Source organism: Athene noctua, chromosome 1, assembly GCF_965140245.1.
Source record: "Athene noctua chromosome 1, bAthNoc1.hap1.1, whole genome shotgun sequence".
Lineage (NCBI taxonomy): Eukaryota > Metazoa > Chordata > Aves > Strigiformes > Strigidae > Athene > Athene noctua.
Genome location: NC_134037.1, coordinates 245,163,251 through 245,189,906, shown reverse-complemented (window position 1 = coordinate 245,189,906; position 26,656 = coordinate 245,163,251). Strand labels below are relative to the sequence as shown.

The following is a 26,656-nucleotide window of genomic DNA, read 5'->3' as shown; positions in this document are numbered from 1 at the left end:
GCGTAAGGTAAAATGTTATGAGGGGCCATCAGATAGAAATCACATTTTCTCCGAACAATAGAAACCCAGAAATGATGTGCTTGATTTACTTGCAAATAAAATCATGTGAAAGGTGATATCTTTGCAGAGGTTAAAAAGACAGTGATCCTTTTATTCACCTTTCTGCGTGTTAAACAAACTTCACTGTCATGTTGCAAATGAGATAGAGTGTCTACACAGTGATAAAGAGGCACATTCCAGCTCTACGAAACATAACTGCCACTGTTGAAAAATTACCTGCATTAAACCTTACACTTATCCCACAAATTTTAAGAGCAAGATGTGGGAGTTTGATTTTGATTACAGGCCTCTATCTGTGTGGTAGGCAAAGGTCTTTAACCTATGCGTTCTGAATGTACTAGGTACATAGTTTCATCAATGTCATGCCTCAGTGGGTCAATGTAGGATTTTATCTAAAACCTGAGACTTTTCAGTTTACACTGTATATGCAAACACAACCTTTTACTGGTGCTCTCTGCCTTTTGTTTCATTGAGACGATCTATGGTATTTACAGAAAAGAGAGCTGGAGGCATCTTAAACTTATTTTACTTACTTAGATTCCAACCGAGGCAAGGCCTTCAAAAGAGAAAGGTTGTTTATTTGAAGACCACTGTATGCCAGAGCCAGTGCAGCTGAACACCTTTTAGTGTCAGAATAATTGCCTCTCTTCCTTTTCTACTCTGGATTTTCCCAGACCTCTGTTGATTGGAACAACGTTCATTTTTAAGAGGGCTGATGAAGATTCTTCCAAACGTAAACTGAAGCAAAACACATTATCCTAATTTATTTTTCCAGTCTGTAAATGACTGATAATTTTTGTAGAAAGATTGATCTTTCTACATCTTCTCATCCTGTTGTGCTAGAAGACAAGATTCACACAAGTATTTAGGAACTTAACTTCCATTTGTCTCAAAGAAAGACTGTGCATTTGGATTCTGGGCCCAAGTTCACAGAGCAAGATGCGTCTGGAGTTCATGCTAACAGGAGAAACTGATCTCTCAAGTAACAGAAACTGTTTTAATCAGTTAAGTTGTGATGCTGTGTAGGTGGTGGTCATTACCGATTCAAATAAACATTGGAAGAAAGAATCTCATCCAGTTAAAACACTAACAGATGATGCCTGGTTGGGTTTTCAAGTCAGAAGCAACCATAGCAGAGCTTCATACTCTGATGCAGACAAGGATTACACCGTCTTTCTGATGTGTATATGACATATAAACTAAATGATTACCTACACCAGTCTTAGAACTTTTTATTAACTTATGATTTTTCAAAGCTTACAGTGAAATAGATGGGTACACTGTGCTATGTTTCCAGGAGTAATGACCACTGCAGTTTCAGTCTGATGCGGTGTTTACCATCTGGCTCAATTCTCCGTTGACACAAATGCCACAAAGTATCTGCACAGTCCCATTGCAAAAGGAGTTCAAAGGGTAAAGGAAAAGGCACAGGGGAAGTTTCAAACAGAAGCTGGAATTTGAAGCAAGCAGAGAAGTTGCCTGTAGCCTACCATGACAGCTGTAATGGGGAGGGGGTTGTCTCAGCTCAGAAAAGCTTTTTTAATTGACCAGCAGTCATGTTTTTGGTGATTTGATCAAGAAAAATACTCACTAATCATATTGTCTTAAGGTATGCCATCACACAGCTACCAAGAATGGTAGTCTCAACCCTCACAGTCTCCAGGCCCACTGCTGCTTTGGAGTTATCATGGTGCTCAACAATTCCTGCAGACAGCAGACCCCAGGAGCAAAACTAGAAATTTAATAATGCAAAATCATGAATAATCTCCTGCTTCATTACCTGCTTAACTTTCTGAACCAGATCAGTGTGAGGTCAGAGTAATGCCAGTGCTGGTGCAAAGTAGAGGGGGTAGGAACAGGACTGGTTGCTGTTAGGTTTGGCTAGCCAAAAAAATACCTGAAAAACTCAGAATAGCGAAGTTTTTCCTTTCCTTCTTTTCCAAAGAAATGTACCAGCAACATGGTATTAACAGCACAGCTTTCCAGTTCTGCTCCCTATAAAACAAAAACTGCATGATTAGTTATTACCGTATGATTATTAATATCTATTCACCACAAATCTAGAGATACTTATTTGAATTGGAATTTCACAAGACTTATTTGCAATTTAATTACTGTTCCCAAACCTATCACACAGGATCTCAGAGCTGAATAATTCTTCCACATCAACTGGCTATTATATGTTCTGCTTCTGAATATTCTGTGTGAAACATGAGTAAAATTTACAACCGCCTTTCCATGTATTTTATTAATAGAAATGAGAAGATTGATAGTTAAATCTTTAAAAACCTTTATGCGTAGGTGAATAGAGGTTTTACATGATGTTAACATCTTTGTAAAAAAGTTCAGAGTCAGGTATTTCTAATTTGTTGCAGCCATTTAAAAGCATTCATGATAGCCTAATAAACGAAAGTAGAAAATACAAACATTCCTCGTGCTCTATTATAATATTATCTTCAAGACCTGTTGCAAATTTTCACTGTTAGTGACTTTTATGTATATTTTTAAAATCTGATTAAGAGATTTCTACAGAAAAATGATGCATGTTATTTGAACTCAACAGCATCTTTAACAAGCCTAAAAACACATAATGCTGGATTTCTGTTCTATTCTTCTTTCAGCACTAGCATACTGGCATTTCTTTGAACACAACAAAACACTAAGCAACATGAAGAGAGATTTTCTTTTTTTTTCTAAGTCCGGAGGGATTTCAACAAACTATTCTTATGACATCTAAATAGCCCCTCTGTCTTTTATCTGGCTGAAGAGGTAAGATGAAAGACAAGAGTCTATTCATAAGATTTAATACTAATGGTTATTTAGCTTTCAGCATCATCAATAACAAGTCCCATTAGTCCACTGTGTGTTTCATGCTTACTGCATATGTGACACAGTTATTTTATAGTTAAAGAGGTAACATTCCTTATTTCTACTGCAACCTACAATGCACTAAATGACAGTGATACAAGTTATTCATGAGCGAACCTAGAAAAAAAACTTTTCAAGTCATACGCAAACTGTACTTATTGAACTTTTATCATTTAACTGCAGGCAAAGAATATTTAAATACCCACAAGATCCATCCTTTTAAAGTTTAAACACTTCAGATTACTGTGAAGACTGATGCATAAGCATTGGTATATGCTTTTCTGAAAGTCAAAAGTCAAATAATTCATGTATGCTTATTTGAAATTCAAACCCAAACTATTTATGTCGGAATGCAAAGTTTTTTAAGAAGAAACAGAGAAGAATCTACATATTTCTCACTGCAGTGAGATACTAATCTGGTTTTTGTGGTTTTTGCTTATATGTTTAAAGGAGACTTGAAAAATGCAAGAAATGAATCTGCTGATGTAATTTTAAAAACCAAACTCATTTAATGCTTCCAATTTAATTGTTCCATGTTAAAATCAGTGTTGTATCAAAAACAAACTGAAAAATGAGGTTTAAAATAACCTTTTAAAAACAGTCTGCAACAGAAAAAGTTTTTTTCTTCTATTCATGTTTCCCTAGTTATAAGCTAGAAGAAGACGTACAAACAATACCTATCTCATCTTATCGAAGATGACAAAGCCTATCCCTGGATTTCTAACAAATATGCACCTACTTGTTGGCTACCCTCTTTATCAGTTGAAATTCCAAAGTGGAACTGGCAGATGTCCAAACACTATGTTAGTGAGAGCTAAATGTATTTTAAAACTAGAAAACAGTACATTTCTTTAAAACAGAATATGCAATAGGAGACCACAGAGACTACAGCTTAAGGGTAAATTTTTTTTAAAAATTGCTTTTCCTAGAGTTAATGCTATTAAGTTAAAGTACATGTTAGTACATAATTCCTTTTTGTCCACAGAATCATTAGAAGCTTTTGCTGCTGAACTGTATAAATTAGTACTGACATGACAAATCTTTGTTAGAAGATAATGAGAGCTCTATTAATATTTCCAACACCTCACCCTCCTGAGCTTAGGTAAAAGAATAACTCACATTTGGAATGTGTCTCTTGGCAATGACAATGAAATGGTAACCTAATCCTGGAGCTGTAAAAAGGATCAGACTTTTGGTAGCTTTGAGTCACAGAGCTACTATCTAAATTGAGTGAAAGTTTGAATTGTGGTAGCTTCAGCCCTGGGAGGATGCACCATAGCACCCATGTGGGCTGTGCACTTCATAGAAAGCTGAGGCACGGAGTGGAGAAAGGATGGTGATGTTCTGAGACACAGCTTGATACAAGCACGGGATGGGGCAGGGACATGTATCTCAAGTGGGGAACTCAGACATGTTCCAGGGTCCACTGATTCAGACAAAGAATCCCAAAGACCATCTTGATGCCACACAAGTCTATAGGAACTAATAACATGTGTGTACATATTACAAACACAGGCATATTTTCCTAGAGTAATGTTAATGCCTCCTACACTTCTCAAAAGCACCATGAACTGCTGAATTAGGCAACTATTCCTTTTTATGTAAGATCAGATAACACAACATTTATTTCCTTATTACATTAAACAGACTGTTAACACAGAAGCCTGATGCTGCGCTGAGTCACGGGCACAGACCTACCTAGTCCTGTAGCTCCCCACTGAGTTTTTGACATTTAGGACCTGATACTGCAGCAAGCAGCAACAAGTGCCACTGAGAAGAAACATCACACAGCGAGACAGGATTTTCAGAATAATGTACCTAACCGATTTTCAAAACTCATCCGCAGTGTTAACAGACTTACTGTCTCTAGATTCTTACCACCTTTCCTTGCAAAACATGCCTGAGGCATGACTGGAAAGCATTCATCATGACTAAAATCTGTAATATGCTCCTTGTTCTCTAACTTGCTTCCTGGGAGATGGTATTTGCTGTGCAATGTCTTGTTTCAACAGAAACTGTAAAAGTAATACATATTTTGGAATTTTTTTTTTTTTTTGTTAAGATAGAAGAAGAGTGAATAGATGAGGAATGGGGTCAGAAAAAAGAAGAGTGTCAAGGAGAACAATGTCTTAGTGTCTACTAGTGATGTCCCAAATCTTTCCAAAGGTAAGACTAAATCTTTGCAAATATTTTGAGTACACTTCTCTGAAATGATCTTTGTTTTTCTGCTGCTATGTGTGTCAGTTCACCATGCCAGGCTTCTATCCCTGAAGGCTTCAGTCTAAGCAACCTAGCCTCAAAGACTGCTCAAAAGCATCAAACCTTCTGTCATTTTGAGACTCTCTAAGTTATTGGGATATATCCTACAAGTCAGTTCTGTAAAGAAGGTTTAAAAATGTATAAATTATGAAATTAATCCTAACAGGTACAGCCAGTCAAAAGAACTGTAAGCAGGCAAGCTAGTGAGACTGGGAGATCGAGATGTCCAAAAGCAGTCTTTTTTTGCAAAGCCCAGGCAGCCTCAAGAGGGCCCCACAATTAAACAACATATCATTCTATGATGAATCAGCTTTAATAATTATGTAAATCCATACTAAAGTTTTAAATATTTTGCAAGGCACTTTCTTACTAAGTAGAATTCAAGAATATATCAGATCTGATACAGAAAGGCTAAAAGATGCACAAGTTTTCTCTACAGGGAGTGTAACAGACAGTATCTGAGGAAAAAGTCTGATGGCGCATTTCCAAAACAATAAGCAGCTTATATCCAGCATTCAACAACATCCATAATTTCCCATTACCGAGGGATTAGTTGTTTTTTAATGACAACTAAAGCCATGGAATCACTATGCTGTACTGTCAGTGCCTTTAGCAAGGAAGAAAATGTAACTTCATGGATGTCCTCAGCTTTCACTGCGTCACTCACAGTTCTGCATCAGTTTATGAGGAGATACAGAAAAAACAGTTTCCAGGCCAAATGGCTAAAATTAATTGGGTAGTAGACATTACAAGAGATACTTTATGCCAAAAGCAGAAACACGTTGAAACTCATCTTGCCGCCAGCAGGCTGACTCCGTCAAGCGGTCAGGGAATGGCACTGTTGCACTGAGAAGCCTGAGGCTGCATGACCAGCGCTGCTGGCAGCTGAGGGAAGCAGCTTCTGTACACAGTTGGGGATGGCCCCTCAAGAATTCAGGCCTGCCTACTTGTTATGCCATACTTTAAAAATATTCATTTCCACCAAAAGTAGAGAACGTGTAGCAAAGACCCCCCCAGGAGGTATGATGTTCTTTGAAGCACACTCTTGATTAATGTGGACTTGGCCTCCAAGGCTGAGCACACCCATCCTCAGCATGTGTAAACCTCCTCGCTCTCAGCGCTAAAACCAGCTCAGATGGACTGTGACCAATTCCCCCACCTCGCTGTTTGAACGCATCTCCCCAGGTAGTCCATGTTCAGGCTGCCACCCCAAGTTGCAGTTATCACAAAATGCCAACTGAGCATGCTTATGTGTGCCATTTCCAGTTCATTCCAATTAATTTTACAAGCAAATGCACTAGACAGCTTTCAGAGATTATGACCAGATTCTTACTGTTTTGTATCAAAGACTAGAGCTGTTAATGCAAGGCCAAATTGTGAGTCTTCTCTGGCCTGTCCAGAGACCACACTGCTATCTGGCTTCTCTATATAATTTAAAGCGCTTCAGAGTAGGTTAAATAGCACAGACTAAAGGGGTAGCCTTGCCTCACACACCTGTGCAATGGAAAGGAAAGCTACTGTGACCACAATGTGGTCACGGGAGAGACTTTTGCTATCCACACAAAATTCAATGTACTTGCAGAATAGGTACCTAGAAAGATGTCAGAAAGCATGTTTCTTTGTCTCTCTTGACGTTAATAATGTCATCAGATCACATGGGAAAATAAAATAATTTCCTTGTCTACGAGGTAAACAATGAGCCAGCCATTTTTTTAATACTCTAATATTTTGATGCCACATGGCTTGGTTCTTTATGAGGTTTACCTGCCCGGAGAGCTTCCTTTAAAGCATGCAGGAACACCGCAGTACTCCTTGGTTTACAGTATCTAAAAGCTTTTCAACACAATTTAATGTTAATCTGGAGATACAAAACATACACATGTTGGAGAAGACAGGTCAAGAAAAAATGTGCATTCCATCTGAACTGAGAGGCAACAAGATTAATGACACACTCTTTTGGTGCGGGATATTAATTTTAGCTTTGGACCATATTCTTGCAAAATTTGATGTGCTGCACCCCTGTTACAGAGTGTTAATGCACTAGAAGAGCGTAGCTCTAAACCACCATATTTCTCCCTTCAGTTTAGGCAGTCTTTAATTATTCTGGGCTCAGGGCTTTGCAGACTTTGAAGATATGGGCAGAAAACTTTAATTAAAAACTCTAGGGAGCAGATGGGCAGGTTACGATAGCCTGCACAGTCTCTGTGGCTGAGGAGATCCACTGCAATGCTGCAATGTTTGAAAGTCCAACCCTGTGCTGACCATCTAAGTGGTGATGTGTGAACGATTATCATTCATCTCTCTTAGGACCAAAAAAAAGTATACTGCTTATAGTCAGACTGAAATTTCTGACTTCTATTTCTAAAGTTTTCTGTTTAAAAGAGATTAATAGCTGTGTCCCCAAGTATTAGTTAAATGTTTAAAAAAGCACATGTAAATGAGATACTTTGTATGAAAATGTGTTCATTGTGGAATGCAGAAGCATATGTTTAATCCTTTGGGAATGAGACAATGAACCTATTTCGCAACATGAATTCCATTTTAAGAGCAAATGTAGAACATTCTGTATTGTCATTTCTTTTCTAACAACAGCTAAAAATATTTCTAAGTTTAGCCATTACTCAAAGCATATTAAATCAGAGATATTGAAACCACTCATAACTCATTAATCTAAATTGAAGGGCCCAAGAGCAAAGTCCCTGATGTAGATGACTGCACTGTATAGTAGATATCTGCAACCATTAGCATTGTTTTCCGTACTAGAACTCTATGTATTCTTCCAAGGAACTCAGGGCAGTAACACAAAAGCAACTGGTGCTGTTCATCGAGCAACACCTTTTTCGAAATACACCAAATTCTTCTAGCTTATGCACTTTCCTGTAACACTCTACACCACTTCCAGGCAAAGGGTTTGCCTCTCCTCTTCCGTGAAGCATGGTCAAATGCTCAGCTGGATGTCTCATATGAAGCAGAACAGTTCTGCTAGGAAGCCAGATGCTGCATTTCCTTTGGCCTATGGGAAGATGGGTGAGCTGAGACAGTCACCACCTCTGATGACTTCTACACCATTTTCTCCAGTCTAGTTAGAAAGAACTCGGTTGCTGGTCTTGCAAGCCTACCTGCATATCTCCTTCATTGTGTGCACGCCTGTGCTATGAGTAAATCAGATTGTCTGCTCTGCAAAAGTCAGCAAGGAACTCCAAAAGACTGGGCTGGTTAAGACTGGGCAGATTTTTTGGCTTTTCTTCCAGCATCAATTATAATACTGGAAAAAGAAAATCCTTCAATTGAAATATATTTCTCTGGATAACCAAGTCCACTGCAATCCCATTCAAGGGCCATTATTAAGTGGTGAAATTTTGAATTTTAGATGTGTAAGCAAAAGTATCAGTAAAAGAGGCAGATACAAGCACCCTGGGAGCACAGCAAACAAACTGCTTTTTCGTTTCCTAATACAGTACCCCAATATGTATTAAGGGGTATCTCCATACATTTAATGAGTAACTGGGACCTCTGTCTATACACTGTACAGAGAACACACCTGGCTATACCTGCTGCTTAAATAATGCTGCAGACTACTATTTAAACTCTATTTTCATAAGTCAGTGACATTTTCCATCTGGTATCAGACCAGGATTACTTTGAAAAAAACAGCTAACTCACATGCAAATTGTGAAAGTGTTGTAGAAATAAACTATCCCAAACACCAAACTTCTGTTGCAGTATCTCAGCTTTCAAAGAAAAGACAATTTAAAAAAATGTGTTTTTATCTGCTTTGCTTGAAAAGTAATACTATGAGTACCGTAATTATTAAAAATAAAGGGTAAAAACACATGCACTGACTACACTATATAGTCAGATTCACTGTTTCTCATCAACTTATGTGAGAGACTGAGACAGGAAAGGAAATAAAAATGAGAAAAAAGTGGTAATTTGGACTTTGCCAAGTAGAAATATAGAGACCATAAGAATTTCAAGATAGCTGTACTTCCCAAAGCTATTTAATTCTTCCTTTGAACATACTATAATTCCATTTACAATCTGGTCAGAAACTGTCCAATATTTTCTGGTTACAATCATTTCAGATTTTTCTCAATTAAGAATTCTGAAGACAAAATTTAAGCAAGACAAAAACCAAAATAAAGACATTCAGGTTCAGGTATTTAATTAGCTCCCAATAAGCTTATGTGTTTATAACTAAATCTGTCCAATTGTGTCAAAGTTTCTTTGGAAATTTTATACTATAGCTGTGCATTCATGCAGAATAAGGATCGTTTTTCTCTCACTGTCATGGCAGTTAAGTCTCAATTGAAATAGGTTTTGAGAAGCAGACAACTCAATCCTAGCTATTTTAATCTGGTGACTGATGAAAAGATTCAAGAAAGGAGATGGTTATTAGTCAGTCAAACAATTTTTAACTGAACTCTGGATGCGTACTGAGGGAGCAAAAGCTTTATACATCAGAAGAGATGATTTGTTTATGCCTAGTAAATATTAAAAGTGTTAGCAATACTGTCACTTCCATTTTTTTCCCCAGGCAGGTGAAAAAGAACATGAGCTGGACCAACTCTTTGTAGAAACTGCTGATGCATGATAGGTTTATAAAGCAGAGCCCTGTATAAACTTCTTACTGAATGCTACCAACATGAGCAGTCACTGCCTCATGCCTAATTACCCATTTTCAGTTTAGAACTGAAAGCAAGTTTGTGGTGAGGAAAATATCCTTCAGTTACACCATCCAATTTAAGCACGCAACAAATGTTGCTTGCTGATGCAAGCAGCACGTTATAGTAATAGACGGAGATGATTCATCTGTACTCTCCCCCTCATTCGCCCCGATTCATCAGCTTCCTCTGAGGTGTTTCCAGCATGCTCAGGACTTCCCCCTCTCTGTTTACAGTCTCATTCAATCTCATCCAGGCTACAGAGTATCTTGCCTCTGTGCTGACTACAGACTGAAGATGGCAGCTGTCAAAGACTCTACCTGGGAAGAAGGTAGGTAACACTGTCAGGATTCAGGGGAAAACAGCCAGAGGAGAGCAGGAATTTACCTGCCCCTTTCATTAATGAGATGTATTTATTTGCCATTTGCTAATGGCCTGCAATCCAATGAAACTTCTAACCCAGGTGGAAGATCATACTCTAAGATTGTTTCTTCTGGTCTGCATCTACATAATTTTTTTCTGGAAGTGGACCTAACTAAAGCAATCCTTGCCTTTGTCATCTCAATGATAGTAATTACATTTCAAAGTAACTCAGAATAAGCCGATATTATTGCAAAAGCAGCATTTTGGTAAGTTTAAGATACTGATTTCTGTTTGGAAAGCCATCTTCTCATATGGCAATACAGAGTTTTTTCTGAGTTTCTCATAAATAGAAGAGAGTTACTTTGAAACAGAGGCTTACAGAAACTAAGTAACAAGAGTGACTACACAGTAACAAAATACATTAATTGCATACATTTCATACGGAGATTCAGAACAAACATTTTTCTTCCCCAGATAGAAAGTAGTTGACCAATCACATACTTTCATTTAATTAAAGCACTAATACCGGTGCTTATATACTTACAAAAACTTTGAAAAAAGAACAAAGTTCATGGCAAATAGGACAATGCTTTTGTAAAGAAAAATGTATCTCTATTTCATACCTGAAATACTGTTTCTTCTCCAGATGTTTTTAAATCATCTTCCTTCCCAATGATTCTCTGTAGCTGTATTTGTTAAAACATGAAAAAAACACAGGAAAATTACAAATTTAGTCTATAAGAGTCTCCTCTTTCAGAAACTTGCATTAATTTCACTCCTTAATTATGAAGTCATTACGTTTCTGCAAGGTTCTCTAGTCATGACAAAATATTTGCATGCTTAAGGATATTTTGCTATTCAGATACATTTTTTCCCAGGAATGTCTTATCTACTGTGTTTAATACAGCCAAGCAGAGCATATGAATCTATCCTTTGCAACCCAGTGCTTACTCTATTTTTAGTGGAGATTTTCTTGCACTAGAAGCTTAGCATTCACTTCATAAGATTTTAAAACTCAGCAGTGTCACATCAAGAGTCATTTTTGGAAATAAAAATTATCCTGCAATTTTCATGCTGTCCTCCCAGACAGCTTTACATAGTTATGCTACAGACATGAAAAACATCCCTGTTCTAACTAGGTACTATACAACTAGCAACAAAGAATAAGTTAATTAAATAAGCAAATGTATTTTCAGAATTGGCATTAAGCATAATGTGATTTCAATTTCTCCTCCAGCCCCCAAATAAATGAATCTTGAATATGTTAGCAAGGAGATTTAAAAAAGTACAGAAATGACTCACATTAAAAAAAATAACATCCACTGCCCCAGGTAGAGCTTTAAGGTAATACAGAAAGTGCATTGATTTGCAGCATCTCAGATGCTCAAGACTGCTTATCTGCAAGGTTGTTTTGACTGTATTTTAGCTTGGGAGGTCAGCACTGCCATAAGAATGAGTGACTTAACATAGCACAAAGTATACCTACCTTTCACAGACCTTTGCGTGAATCCTCAAAAGAACAGCAAAAATAAAAGAACAAGGGACTTATTACATTTCAGGTATAGATATGGACTTACACCAATCACTATAGATTTGGAGACTTTAGGAAAGATGCTTTTAGAGCCCAGGGTTTTTGAAGCCACTGGCTTGCTTCTCAAACGTTTTTGAGTGATTCCTCACCCTGCCTATTAAAACTGGGAAAAACATCCATGATCAAATTTGCATAGCCATTACTTTGTGGGGTTTTCAAATATCTTCTTATGGGTTAATTTTTTTCCTTTTTTTGTTAGGTTTTTTAGAGAAGCAACATGGGCTTGTAAGTAGTGAGTAGGAAAAAACCTGCTAACTGTTCATGTTACCAAAGTCTTCCCTTGGCCTTCAAATTTTGACTAATTCACCTGTTCTGTTTTTTTTTTATAGCCCCAGTTTTTGAGTTCCTCAGGATAGCTACTTTCCATTGTTATTTTTGAATGGCATGCCTTGATAGTATTTATCAAAATAATTACTGTGAAACAATACGATTAAACAGTACTAGTTTTTCCAAGTTTCTCCAGATTCTTTTTCTTTTTGATCACTTACAAAACAATTGACTAGTACAGTAAAAGCATTATGAATTTCTTCATAGCAAAACAGCAATAGAGTGCTCTGGATAAAAACACAACTGTTCATCCATACTCTCACTGAAAATTTACATTTTTTTCTTACCTGATAAATCCATCTTTTGCTCACACACAAGAAATACAACTGCAAATACTTTCTAAACAAGACAATGTTTTTTTTCTTTTGAATTTTATTTTTAAATGACTCTTAAAAAATCTGCAGAGACTACTGAAGAGCACAGACACAGTATAACTTTTTTTCACAAGTGTTCTGGAAGATTTCGTTTATTGTTTTCATACACTGTACGTAAATCTTTATAGTGCTTGAAACTACTTGCAGTATTTTGCAGATTTTTTCCAACAAAATGCAGCAACTACTCACAGAGGGAAATAATTCTGCCCTTGAGAAATGGACTCTAATACTCAACTGTGCTATATAACATTTATCTGTATTTAATATTTGTATCTGTTCATCACTGGAAGATATTAAAGGCTAATTCAAAGATAATGAGACCTACTACGCACAACTGATGCCTCTTTAGTAAAGACACACTAAGAAATAATCTTTTATGAAGGCAAGAGCTGTCAGAAAGGCTATGTCAGTCTTAAAAAAAAAAAAAAAGGAAAAAAAAAAAGGTGATTTTGCATCTTCTGGTTGTTTGAGAGCGATTAGTGCTGGTGGATCCTCTAGGACTGCAGAAGTGTTCTGTGTACCAAACCACCACAACTGCTGACAGTGTGGGGTGCTGGTTCATTCAGCCCTAGACGAACCTCTACAAGACTTTTGTGGTAGCTGCTGTCCAGGACAAGTGTATAAAGACAGTCTATTTAGAAAGTCTAAATCACACATCTCTTGCATGTGCCATCAGAGTTACTCTACCTCCATTCCCCAGTTTTGAACTGTCATTAATTTTACTTAGAAATCTTTAGTCAGGACAGAGTTAGGGAAATTTCTCACTTGTTGGGGATTTTGGGATCTTTGGTAGCCTTATTCCTGATGGGAGGTCTCAAATGAATGTGCATGGGTTATTACGTGCATGTCTGGAAATCCCCCTCACCAAGCCTCACATGAATGTCTAGAAGTGCGGACTTCACAGAAGTCCTCATAAAGATGCAAACAACATGGCTCTGAGAAACAATTCTTTGCACGCTGTCAGAGGCTGATTAAATTTCTATCATGTCTTCCTCACTCTGGAGTTACAGGGCAAAGCAACAAATCCTTGCAGATGCTGTGATTCTGGGCCCCAATACTGAAATGTTTCTTGCATTGTGAATGTTTATCACTGAAACATGGATAAAGCAGAAATTAAAAATAGACTGGCTTCAACAAGAAAGAAGTAGTGTGGAGAGAGAACAAGAGTCCCTTCCCAGGGACAGACTTTTAACTCCAACTGGCAAGGAGGAAAATGTGCACAGAAATGGAAAGACTATTGGAGAACAAAACAAACTATCTCACTGAAAACATGGAAGTGCATTCAAGATCTCCTTTCCTGAACATTCATGAAATGTTAGCAAAGGGCATGGAATCTGCTGGGAAATCCTGCATCTCACATTCCTTCAGTGTCTGATCCATATCAGTCTGAACAGCCTATCTCCATCATGTGCTGCAGGCATTAAGGACTCGAGTTGTAGAGTCGGCTTGTCACCCTTCTCCCTTTCCTCAATGATTCACACCTCTTGTGCCTGTTTATCCAGTAAGATCTGAGAGCTGAGATATACACAATTCAAAGAATGATGGACATTTTGCAAACAAAAAGGGAAAGTTCTTACCTCGAAGAATTTACAGTCTAGATCAACAGATAACGCAGACATACACAGATGTCTAATCAATAGAAAACGGATGGCAAGTAGGACAAAGTGACAAAGCAAGAGAATGAAGTAGCACTGAAATTTCTTTTCCCATCACAACCTGCTTACAGTAACTACCTACAAATTATGACTTCTTCGCTATGCTTTTCCACTGCTATTTCCTCACATATGATTCCTGATTTTAGTGTCAAATACAGTGTGGAAATAACTATAGAATAGTTCAGACTTATTTTCCTGAGATGCCAACTGGACAAGACAGATGATAGATTAGCCACACAATTTACTTATTTATTAGATATACAGAAGCCTTCTATGATGCATACAGAACTAGAGTGTACGAAGATTAACATACACACATTTTTCCAGATTCTTACATTCCAAAATTTTATTTTTAAACCTAACCTATAAAAATCAAGTTTTGCTTGAAAATAGTCATCACTTATAAATGTTAACTATACAGACATGTGAGAAAACTCATCTTTTGACTAGTTTGCATCCTGTGGGACTTCTTTGAATTGAATGATTCTTGTGAGTTGATATAGCAGTTTATATGGTTTTAGCACTCCATATTAATTTATTAATACAGCGCAAAGTAACAATCTATCTAACTAGAATAATGTTCCTTTAATTTGATTGCCTCTACAGAAATCAAATTATTTTTAATGTTTTATATAACGTTTTCACCTCTACTTTTGATGACTTTCTGTTGTTTATATTGGCTGACTCAATTAGAATTATCTGAAATGGGTAATGGATATTAAACATATGACATACTGTACATCTCTCCAAGAGTTGTGCTGTATTTCTACATGAATCTCCTTATTTAACTGACACAATACCTATTTAAAGGAAGTACTGCTAACTCAGCATTCTGGTGCAGAGGCACTACAGGCTGAACATGCTCATTTATGTTTATGAACTTACTTTGCCCCTGTAACATACTGTTTTGTAGATGAACAATACAGCCATAATAGACATATTTCAGTGATCGGGGCACTGCTACTCTGATAACAATTCACTAGGATTACACCAGGTTTAGCAGGTTAAAAACAAAGGCTTTAGTTAGAATTTGATTTCTTTTTAATCGGCAGAATAATTAACATTTGAAGAATTTTTAGCAAATTCTTCAAGCGTAAAAAATTTTATGTAGCAAGAAATGCGTGTGTAAGGTATCCGCAGGCTCAGTCAGGGCCTTCTGGGAGCACTGTCTTGGGAAATGGTCTTATTTCAAGTGTTATTTTCAAACAGTGCTACTAAGTCTAAAAGTATTTTTACAGTATTTTAGAATATATTTAAGTGTGACTTATCAACTGTAATCTTGCTAAGAGACAATTCACTGAAAAAAAAGGTATCAGTGCAAAAACACATGCTAACAGCTATTCTACCATTAATTCAGAGTTCAAGGCTATGAAAGTACACTTAGATTTTTGGTAAATTCTCTATCAACAGGTGCATCTTTATAAGTTAGATCCTATAGTTCTCTAGAGTTGTTGCATTAATGATCATCTTTTAACTTTATCCTAGTGACAGAATATAGTTTGCATTGTAGCAGCCATTTCAGTTTATAAAATTGTCTTTCTAGTCAGCTCCAATATGAACAAAGGATTTGAATTAAGCTGAGGAGTCTATTCAAAATTATGTTTGTTAATTTTGCATTTGACTTTTGACAAGAAGTATTTATTTAACAGCCTCCTGTTAAATACAAGTTGAATAAGGCATATAATTAAGCCTATTCTTCTTTAAAACATCAGAACACAACTTTCTCTGTTTTTTAAGCATTTGCCTTTCTCCCTTATATTTTATATAAAATATGGGAAAAACTGTTGCTACTCTCCAAAGTGTGAATTGGTAAAAAATCTCTGCAACACCAAGTAAAATTAATAAAAAACCAAGAGAGGGTGATGAATTTAAAAAGTTATTTAAAATATTTAGAATACAGAAGACTTTTCCAGATGATAATTTAAATTATTTCATGGGATAAAGGGATGTACACCAACTCCTACCTTCCCAGTAACAGATTTTTTAGACACAAGTTAAAAGTAACACTTATAAAAGTGGATTCAAATATGATAAGTACTTCTACAGCAATGCTTTGGTATGTGCTCCTTTCATATAAAGTATTTTAGTAAGTACGCGATCATACATCGGACTGAAAAACAGGCTTGAAGATTTTAATGAATCTTCATTTAGCAAATATAACCCATGGAACTATTTAAATGCTTTAAAATTAATATGCATATAAATACACATACCTTAAAAAATTCCTTCTTTTCAACTTGTTCATTGCCATCTGTATCCAACATTTTAAAGGCAATCTGAAATCCAGTCTGGGGTTCTGCAACAAATTGTGAAAGAACTTTATTGTAAATACACACACACTTACACTAGTACTTAAATATTTAATACAAAAGGAATATTGCTTATGGTTCAGTTCTCCATTGTTATGCATGTACATGATATTTCCAGTAAACCATATGTACCTCCTCCAATATAAGCAAACTTTTTAAACACCTTTTTACTACCATTTCAAGGGATAATTAATGCAATGGCAAAGCAAGAAATACCGGCAGTGTCTAAGCACAGCCACGAATGTCCATCTGATTCCAACCATGGAAAATGTTGTTTTGGATATTCTCTATGGATGTCTCCATAATCTCATGTCACTTTTGAGTCTAGATCTGCCTTGTTTATTAGAGCTCCTTTTCAGGTGAGAAGACTGGAAAGTGCCTTGAGAAACCAATAATGATTCCTGAACTGCATGAAAGAGCTAGTGTACTCCTCAGGTATGATAATTCTTCCATGCCTTACTGTACGCCAGTATGTGCAGTCTTCCCTAGTCTTCCCTCGCAAACAGACCGATCCTGTAACCGCGGCCAGCTCTTGGCTCCTGCTCCTGCTGTGCTAGCCCCAGGCCTTTTTTTCTTCCCTTCTCCTTCCTCCCTAAACAATGTACTCAAATGTTACCAAGATGTAATAAACCACTCTTTCTGGCCTTTCTGGACAAAAGCATGTTTTGTATGAGACTCCCATCAAGCTGAATTTTTCAGGAATTTTATACAATTTTACCCTGCATTTCCTTCACCGAGTGGATGTTTCTTTTCAACACAGAAATGTAATGAGTTTTGAATCTTTCAGGCGCTATAAAAACATGGTGTGTTTTGAGCTCCTTCCCACAATTTCCTGATCTTACTTTGCTTACAGGAGGTGGCCTCGCTCATTAGCAAGCCCACACAGGAGCAGCATGCTGCTAAAATATAGTTACAGTTCACTGCAGTAGCAAGCACTTATCCCAGTAATTTCTGGAGCAGGTGAATTAATTCCACAACCCAGTCAAGTCAGGCATTAATACGAAAGCCAGGGACTTATCGTCTCTAGAACACGTTCATGTTTCCAAGAACAATGTTGGACTCACGAGGGCAGTGAAGCAGTATCTCTAAAAAACTCTAATGCCTTCAGAGTTTTTCTTTTGGAAATATATTCTTCCAGATCCATCCTGTAAAGTTTTAAGTCTTGCTTTTTTTTTTTTTTTTTTGTTAGACAATCTTTCTACAAAGGGAATAAGTTAAAAGAAATAACCCATTCTTTTTAAGTGATAACAAGATGGTTAAAGAAAATAATGTTTTTACATTTTAGAAATAACTACATCTTCAGCAGCCAGCTAACGTTCTCTGTGGAGCAACACTGTGATGCAGGGATGCATAGCAGAGCCCTTCCCCAGCAACTAGGCTGTAATAATCAGAACTGGCTTTCTTTCCACAGAAATGCCACATGCTAAATTTGTGTTACTAGCACAAAAGTAAGAACCTATCCTATAACATATTTAGAGAATAAAAGTAATTGATGTATTTAATAGTAATTCATACCATCTGTGTTGCAATTTTCAGATAAGAGAGCTGTTACTGAAAATATAGGACTTAAAGCTGCTTATACTGTTCAGAGATGACACACTTATCTGATATGATGTAACCCCAAAGGTATGTGTTCGTAAAATAAGCATAGTTCAAAGACTACCTCAGATATATTTGTATTTAATTAGAATCAGGCAAAATTCCAAAATCTGAACAGAAGAACTTCATCTTGGCTGTGAGTGCAGGTTAGATTTAGGTGCTTCCCCTCCAACTATTCCTATGTTGACCAAGCTGTCAACCTCTGTGACTGGCTAATTGAAATGAAGTTTTGAGTAAAGGTGACAACTTCAGTTCCTGGGCTCCTTCACCATGCAAGGCTTTACCAGAAGCTCCATTAACCAATTACTGGAAATCAAATTCAATACAGCACTGGAAGAAAAAAAGATAGTGATCAAACAAGGCACACAGAAAAGAGGAAAATGGGATGACAGGAGCAAAATAAAACCTTTGTCTGCGGCAAAATTATATTTTCAAGTTCAGTGTTGTTACAGACAGTGCTTTTGCATGACAGGCAGCGTGGTCTGGTCAGCAGTGTCCTGGAACCAGGACTCCAGAAACCTGGTGACTTTTCCTGTTTCCCTGCTGCTCTGTTGGTGACTGAGAAGAAGTCATTTAAATATAAACGGATGTTTTAAGAAATCTCACATTAATTCTCACTAGCGACAGAGATAGGTTGTGTAACTGGAGGCTGACTGACATGGGATACTTGTTAGGCAAAGATAGAGGCACTAACACTTGTTGGTGCTTGCTTTCCAACTGATCGTATGATAGCCCTCTGTGTAACCAAAGCAGCAACATTAGCATGTCATTTTTATCCTTCATCAAAAGGGGCCTTTGTTTTTTCAGTTCAATACATTCCTATTTAAATTCTGCGAAAAATAATGTTACTTAACTGTTTGAAGAAGTGGACAACTTGCTCTGATACTGCTTCAATTTTCTAATTGTTTCAGCCAATAAATCAGCACGAAATTACTTTCAGCTGCCATAGGTTTTTAAAGAAATAGAATCTCTGGCACTTATTTCTGCAACTTTAAGGTATTATTCTGAAGTTAGAATGTGGCTGTTGTCCTTTTTTTAAAAAAAATCCCTCTTTTTGAGTTGCAACAAATATTTTAAAATCAGCTTTTTTAACTGGGCTAGACATATTATTTCTGACTTTAAGAAACACTTGAACACATGGTATAACTCACGTTCAAGTTGCATGTAGCACTAGGCAGTGACTACTGGTGAAACAGTATATTTGTACGTTAAATAGGTTATCTTAATGCATATATAATCTTTAATACTGTGTACTAGATGAAGTTTCCTAAGAGATCACCCTTCATGCCACGTAACAGGAACTAATGCAGTTCTGCTGAGAAATTATGTAAATTGCAAAAAGGCTACCTAAATTGTGTGAGAGGTGTGTACCAATGGTCATTACCTGTGAAAGCTGGACAAATTCTCTCCAGTCTCTGGAGACCAACACTGTGCTGCACCAAGAGAGGGTGGATTTCTAGAGCAAGGAAAATTTGTCTGTTTGTTTAAGCCCCTGACATGGACCTTGCCACCACAGAAGTGATGAGGCTCAAGCATCTACAGTCCATTGGGATGAGAATGACTGCTTCCTTCTCTCCTTTCCCCACCCACTGATACCATGAGATCTAGTATGCCTGATTTTGTCCCTTGCTGACCTGTAGAAGTCAGTCAGACAAGACTGCATGTGCATCATTACATGGACATGCATGTGGACTACTTCACTACTAGTCTATGGGTCTCACTGCATAATGCTCATTGTACACATCTTATCTCAAACCTTGGTATTTTCCAGCATCATCTACACTTCATCAGAACAGCACAGGGAGGTGCCAAGCATGGCACAGTGTAAGTATGCGTGAGGAAACCCAGAATATCCAAGCTCACTTTCACGCACAATAGAAAATGTCTACTGTTCGCAGATAAAGCAAGTATCAAACAAAAGATTTTTTTAAAAACATGTCAGAGAAGAAACAAGGAGACAAAGGAAGGGGCAGAAATCCATGCAAAATACTTGGAGGAAATAAAGAGGAACAGAGGGGAAAAAAAAAAAGATTAAAAGGTCAAACAAAAAGACACTGCAGAATTCTGCTGTTTATGTGTATCATCCATTGCATATCTGAACACATGAATAATAGGCAACAACTTTTCAGACACCACAACATCTTATTACACCACTGCATGAGCTAGAATGTTAATGTCTCATTGTCCATGACTAAAACTATTATCCAGAAGACAAATTATTTATCTTCCCCCACTGTTCTCCTTCCTCTTATTATGTGGTCCTATAACCAATGTGTCCCCTCCCTCAAAGTCTCTTGAAAGACTCTTCTGATCCCATGGTGCAGGGATTATCATGGTTTTTGAAGTACTGTTATGTACCAATGATGAAACTAGCTGCAATCAATTAAAGTTATATCCATTTATATCAATGCCTTATCACTCTATATACAATAGTTCTTTACATTTTCCTATAATGTAGAAATTTAGAAGTTAAAAAATATCAGAAAAAGTTCTTGGAAAGCTGTTAGTAGCTAAGTATTTAGGCATATGTATTTTAAATATATAATACTTACTTGTAAGGATTGTCAGCAAAAATAGGTACTCTGCATAAGATATCAACCCTGAAATAAAGAGTTAAAAAATGACTTGCAACAACCCCCTCAAACTTATAGCAAGACTTGAAAGATCAAATCTTATAAAAAATATAGTTTAACATCATATTAAATAGGTTATGAAAGTAAGCCATGTTATTATTTAATAAAGTTTTTACTTCTGTTTTTAGTGCTCTGAAGGCAAAATTCCCTATCCAGAGACTCATCAATGTTCATGTCTAATCAAGAAAGTAAGGTTTATTTGGTATTAATAAAAGGCCTACACTAAATCTTTAGATTCTCACTGAAAACATTCAATGTTTATATAAAAGGCAAATAAATTAAATGCGCTTTGTCACATTTAGTACCTGGGAGGAGAACTACTCTAACGTTTCCCTGAAGGATCAAAGTCCTCCATCCTTTGGCAGGCTCGTGAAGGCGGAGAATAGCTTCCCTCTAATTCTCAAGGGGAACATGGCAACACGCAAAGCTGCCAAGCTTAGATTGTGCTGATAGTACTGCTGGGCCGCGTGCCAAGAGGAGGCTTCTTTTTTTTATTTAAATAGGAACATGTCCTTTCTACAAGGTGAAAGTATTTTCCCCCCTTTTGAAAGAAAATTCCAGTGTTTTCCTTTGAAATACCGCCTTAAGTGAAAAGCCTGAACAAACACAAAGATGTGATAGCGTCAAAATAGAGCGTACAAGCTAAAGATAGAGAGCACATAACGAGGGTGGTTAAACAACAGAATCTGAACCATCTGCCCTGCAATACTGTTTGGGGAAAAAAAATGTAAAGGGCTTTTTTATAAATCACTTTTCAAAATAACCCAGCTACTTTTAACATGTGAATTAAACGTTGTATAATGCTGGAGCTGCTTAAAATAATGAAATTCAAACATGACTATCTGTGCAAAGAGAAACTATTTTTAATAATTTATTTAGTTAATTGATAGATAAGGAATCCACTTAAGCTTCAGTGATAAACAATTAACTTCTGATAAATTACTATGCAGAGCGAATAGCATTTGTATTTGACCTCAAATAGTGACTTTAACACTTTTAAGTACCAGAGTTTAGAAATATTGAATTGCTCGATGCAAGTCTGAAAATCTGAGAATAAGTCTTAGTCAAAGACAGGTCAAATGCTGATCTTGTTGCCAGTTCACTCTGGTTCCATATCTCAGCTTTCCTCTCCATCAAAATAGGGCTATTCACCCTATCATCCAGCATGCATCATGTATAAATCAGCACAGGACTACAGTCATACACTGAGGAAATAAAAAATACTTTAATCTCAAAGATTTAGTTTTGCTTGCAATTTTAGGGTTAATGCCATTGCAAGAATGTAAATTATTATTTGCATTGCTGTAAAACTTGGAATTGTGTTCCTAGACAAAGTGTCCAGGATTTCTACAAATTCAAAACCAAACAAACAGAGAAAGAACCCTTTCCCCATATTTTAGCTCATGTGCCTAAGACAAGATTAAAAAATGGAGAGAAACAAAGAGGAGAGGAAAAGAAATCAAGCAAATAGTGTGGTGGACAGTGATGAAGATTCCTGCTCCCTAATTTTGTTTTGTGTGACACAGCAAAAAAATGTTTAAAGGAAGACAAGAAGGTAACTTTTGAAGTCTCTATAGAAAATAAATCCTGGTCACGGATTGCAACGGTATCAGTGTAAAGATCCCTGCCTGAAAATTTAACCAGCAAGCAATGAAGGCCAACATCACTAGCCAAAGAGAAGTGTGAGTCTGCCTCTTGTCTGTCTTGAGATGTGCTGCACAGGGACAGTCTAGGGAAGACCTGGAAGCAGCTTATGCTACATAGAACAAAGAGAGCCCAGTGTTGGGATACAAAAGAAAAGATGATACACTCAAAGGAGTCATGTAAGAAAAACATATTTATCAAAGCATTTGAAATTAACATGTGTATTATGTTTGTTAAAGTCAGAGAAAAAGAAGTTGTAATAACTGAGACAAGAAAATGCTGAGCACCTGGAGTCTTAGCTATACGGGTAGACAGGGAACATTGTACCTTATATTTTGCAGAAAGAATTTGCAAAATTTATATGGAGATGGTAGAATGTAAAGAAACGACCCATTTAAACACAACACCCTCCTTACTGAATGCTCAAGAGAGAAGCATGATGGCTCTACTCACTCCAATTGCAGAGGACTGGAGAGAAAAGCCTTGCAAGAAAGGGCAGGGTTGAGACTTAGACTCTGTTTTCACTATCTTAACATAAGCTGATTGAAAAGCCACTATAGTGAAGTAGGTAAAAAAGTAAATATAATAAAAATATGTAAAAAACCTGCCTCAGTGCCTTAAAACAAATCCACAGCCTGTCTGACATTTTCTGGCAGACTGATTACACTAAAATAATCAGAGATAAGATTTTTTAAACTTGTGGACTCATTACCATAAAAATTCTTCTTTTAACTTTATTGTCCTTTTACTACCTGTAGTGAATGGCCAATTTACCTTATCCATAAAGTAAATTAAATATTTTGGTAATCTTCTTTTTATTCTACAGTAATCACTACAAAGTTACTAAAATTAAAAGATGCAATGCAACAAATTTTTAAAAATCACCCCAAAAGCTGTAGAAGATTATATTCATGTCCAAGCAAAATTTAAAAGATAAAAGCTTCACATACTGTCAATGACTCAGCAGACTTGCAGCCAAGTATCTGCAGTTAGCAGTGTCAAAATTTGTCATTTGCTAACACTACATGAACCTTCCCTATCCCTCCCTGGAAACCTCTACCCTCAAATGCTGACAGTACAATATTCTTATTGCTGAATAAATCTAAGTATACACCCAAAATATGACATGAATTTTCAAACTGGCCACTAGAAGGCAGAATTCCCTAGCGTTACGTTTTACAAACTCGACTGATGACAGTTTTCCTTCTACTTGATACTCAAATAACCATTTGAAGGTAGTTAAAATAAGTAGCATTATTCTGGTAAAAGCAGTATTTAATACATAAATATTTACATTTTAAAAATGTAATAATAACACATCACAAGGCAAAAGCATCGAAGTCACTGAATAGCCATCACAAACAAAAACTGTAAAAGCTCCATGTGCTGTGGCGACATATGGATGACTGTACTGAACGTTCCTGCACCACGTCTAACTTCTATCTGACCTTTGAAGGACAGAGCATATGGACACAGAGTCCTAAGCAAGAGGAGATCAATCCTGTGTCCAGAGTGCAGAAGACGTGAGGCTGAGTGTACCACCGAGCTCACATGCTGAGCAGTCAGCTGGGAGAGGCGCGATGAAAGGAAGCTGCACTCATTTGCTGTGTTTTCACTTCCTCTTGGTGTGTCCCTGGTTTCCCCGAGTGTTTTGGGGATCTGCAGTGGCAACCACTAGAAAAAGAAAGGCTCTAAAAGAATCAGGGGTAAAGAAAGAATATCCAAGAATTAAAGACTGGGTGGGAATCCCTTAAACCCAGTCCTGGGAAAGCACATGATGATTAGTATTTGGAAAAGGCAGGGAATGACTATTCAATACAAAATGCAGCCTTCCCTAGGATAGGAAAAAACGGTTACGTTTGTTCAGAGATGTTTCAGGGCTGCTGGGGTATGCTGGGGCTTGCAGGAGCGGACTGACAAGCAAGGCACCCAGCTGAAGACCCCTCCACATCTGCAAACAGATGTAAGAAATGAACTGCACACAGAGGAGGCCATGAGGCTGAAGGCAGGCAAAACGCTGCAGGCTGAGATTGAGGGCTGCTCTCTTGGCATAAACTGCCAGCCATGCCCAGGGATCTGCTGTGTATGGAGACTGTGGCTCATGCTTGCCAAGGAATTGCTGCAGTGCAAAGGCAGCTTTATTTTCCAGAAACATCCACGGGATAAGGGATTCAGGCTGAACTCTACGATACAGAAAGTTTGAGAATAGATGCAGTCAGTCTTTCTCATTAGTTTGGGAATTTCAGTCTTTATTACAGTGAAATAGTTAATTACTCATCTATTTGGTTTCCTTGATCCTCTTGTTTGTTTTCTCCCTTCAATTAATTTATGCTAATGACATGTTTATTTGGTATTCTTTAATTTTCTGTTGTCACACAAACAATAACCTACTCTCAGAGTTTTCTCTTTATGTACTTTGATATAAGGTGGAAATGCTGGGTGAAAAGAAACTGAAGCACATCTGTGCTGTGAGGGGCCACCAAGCTCCTGAAGATGGAGAAATAAGTTCAACTGCTCTTAGAATTAGCGATGCCACTTTAGATACAAATTTTATTTTTAGTATTCGTTTCCATGCATTTAAGTTATATAGTGAACCAGCAGCTTATTAACAAGTTTTAAAAGTCCATTTTGTGCTTGTCATCCCTTTAGCACCTTCCTCTTCTCCAAGCAGTTTTTCTGATTTGCTTCATGCCTCCTCCTGCACCTCAGAAGGCTTTCAATTCCCAGCCCTGCCCTTTTACTCTCTCTTGCATAACCAAGAGATTTGCCAAGGAGGCAGCTACAGGCTAGATGGGCATGAAGTCAAATCCATGAAACCTTCTTAAAAATACATTCAATTCGTACCATATAATGAGATAAAAAGATGTATTTTTCAGCATCAAAAGTGCTTGTTACCTTTATCACCAAGCTCTCTAAAAAAGGTTGGTCCTGGTTTAGCTTTGGCAACACATTGCAGTGCAGCATCTACCTCCTTTAAAGATACAAACAAGAAAACATAAAGCCAGTTTTGAAAGAGAAGTCTATTCAGTTGGGTAACAGGAAGAATGAAAGTTCTTTTGAAGAAGGAAATTATCATTTTGCTTACCTTTTTTGTCAGTTTCTTGGCTGAGGCTTTACCTATAATAAAAAAACCATCATCAAAAAACCATCATCATTCAATAACAAAATGAATTTAAACTTTGATCAGGTTCTGTGGCATTTCTTCAGATTTTTATGGGAAACTGCTAATATGAAACAGGGTATTTTGCAACAGGCAGTTTGTTTCTAATTCCCACAATGATCAAGAAAGGACAACTTTTAAAAATAATATGAGCAGTCTGTTCAACCTGGATGAAAGCTATCTGAATGACTTACTCCTGTGACTTTGCATACTGTGAGCTGCAAATATAGCACAGACTCCAAAGCAAGATTATATGGTAAGAAATGAAGGGATTTGCATGTACACATAATAATCCTTTAAGGGCAGGTTGAATACACAAAAGCTAAAAAATACTAAAAAAGAAAAAATAATGAAAACGTTAATGTTTCTATTAAGAAGTGAAACTAACAACTCTGCCTCCCGAAACAGCATCAGATGAAACCATACAAACTTTCAAGTGTTTATAAGTAGGTTCAAGTCTATTCACTCAAATAGGGGAGCCACTGGCAGGAGTAAAATAGGTTGTATTCCTGTGTAAATCACTCATTTGAGGAGCTGTGATGTATTGGCAGTGGAACATTTCAGCTGATTACGCACGGACCACAGAAATCCTGCAGTCATGGACTGGCAGGAGCTCTGCTCCATCCCTTCTCAGTCTCTGCCCTATCACACCGGTTTGTCTCATCATTTCTCCTCATATAGTTCTTAAAACCCTGTGTCCCTCACTCTTACCACTCTCAGGCCATTGCTCCCTTTCTTCATCACCAGTTCGTCCGGATTCCAGCTGGCCATTTCCCCCTATTTATTCACGCTGTGTAAGCACAAGCCAAGCTGCTTGCATTTGCTCTGAGGACTGGTGCCCCTGCTAGCAGCAGCCTGCTTTGCTCCACGCTCAGACTCCAAGGCTTGCTCTGCTGCTTCACGGGCACTTGCATCCGAAGGGTCACCAGCGCAGCACTGCTGTTTGGAAACGGACATGATGGAGGTGGCCTGGTGGGCAGCTGCCAACAAACTTCTACCAAGCACTTTCACAAGCCTGTAATTTAGCTAGACAGAGGTGCATTCTCTGTAACACAGCAAATTTCCATAATGTTGGCAAGAGACATGCCCAGCTGCAGGGGGTCTCCACTGTCAACTTTTGGCTTTGGATGAGGAAAGCTGCTGGAACATC

The 26,656-nt window shown here is 37.4% G+C and overlaps 1 protein-coding gene across 2 annotated transcripts in view; it reads right to left on the bottom strand.

Moving 5' to 3' along the window:
• MICU2 (mitochondrial calcium uptake 2) overlaps nucleotides 1–26,656 on the bottom strand; it is a 145,880-nt gene that overhangs the window by 15,014 nt on the left and 104,210 nt on the right. Inside the window, exons 3-9 of one of the 2 annotated variants that reach the window (XM_074915483.1) lie at nucleotides 25,432–25,463; nucleotides 25,242–25,317; nucleotides 20,622–20,669; nucleotides 19,454–19,525; nucleotides 16,375–16,457; nucleotides 10,838–10,900; nucleotides 1,958–2,055 (exon numbers count right to left, since the gene is read on the bottom strand). In XM_074915483.1, coding sequence (XP_074771584.1) covers nucleotides 1,958–2,055; nucleotides 10,838–10,900; nucleotides 16,375–16,457; nucleotides 19,454–19,525; nucleotides 20,622–20,669; nucleotides 25,242–25,317; nucleotides 25,432–25,463 — 472 coding nt within the window. The remainder of the gene's footprint in view (nucleotides 1–1,957; nucleotides 2,056–10,837; nucleotides 10,901–16,374; nucleotides 16,458–19,453; nucleotides 19,526–20,621; nucleotides 20,670–25,241; nucleotides 25,318–25,431; nucleotides 25,464–26,656) is intronic. The other variant, XM_074915475.1, reaches the window with a different exon arrangement.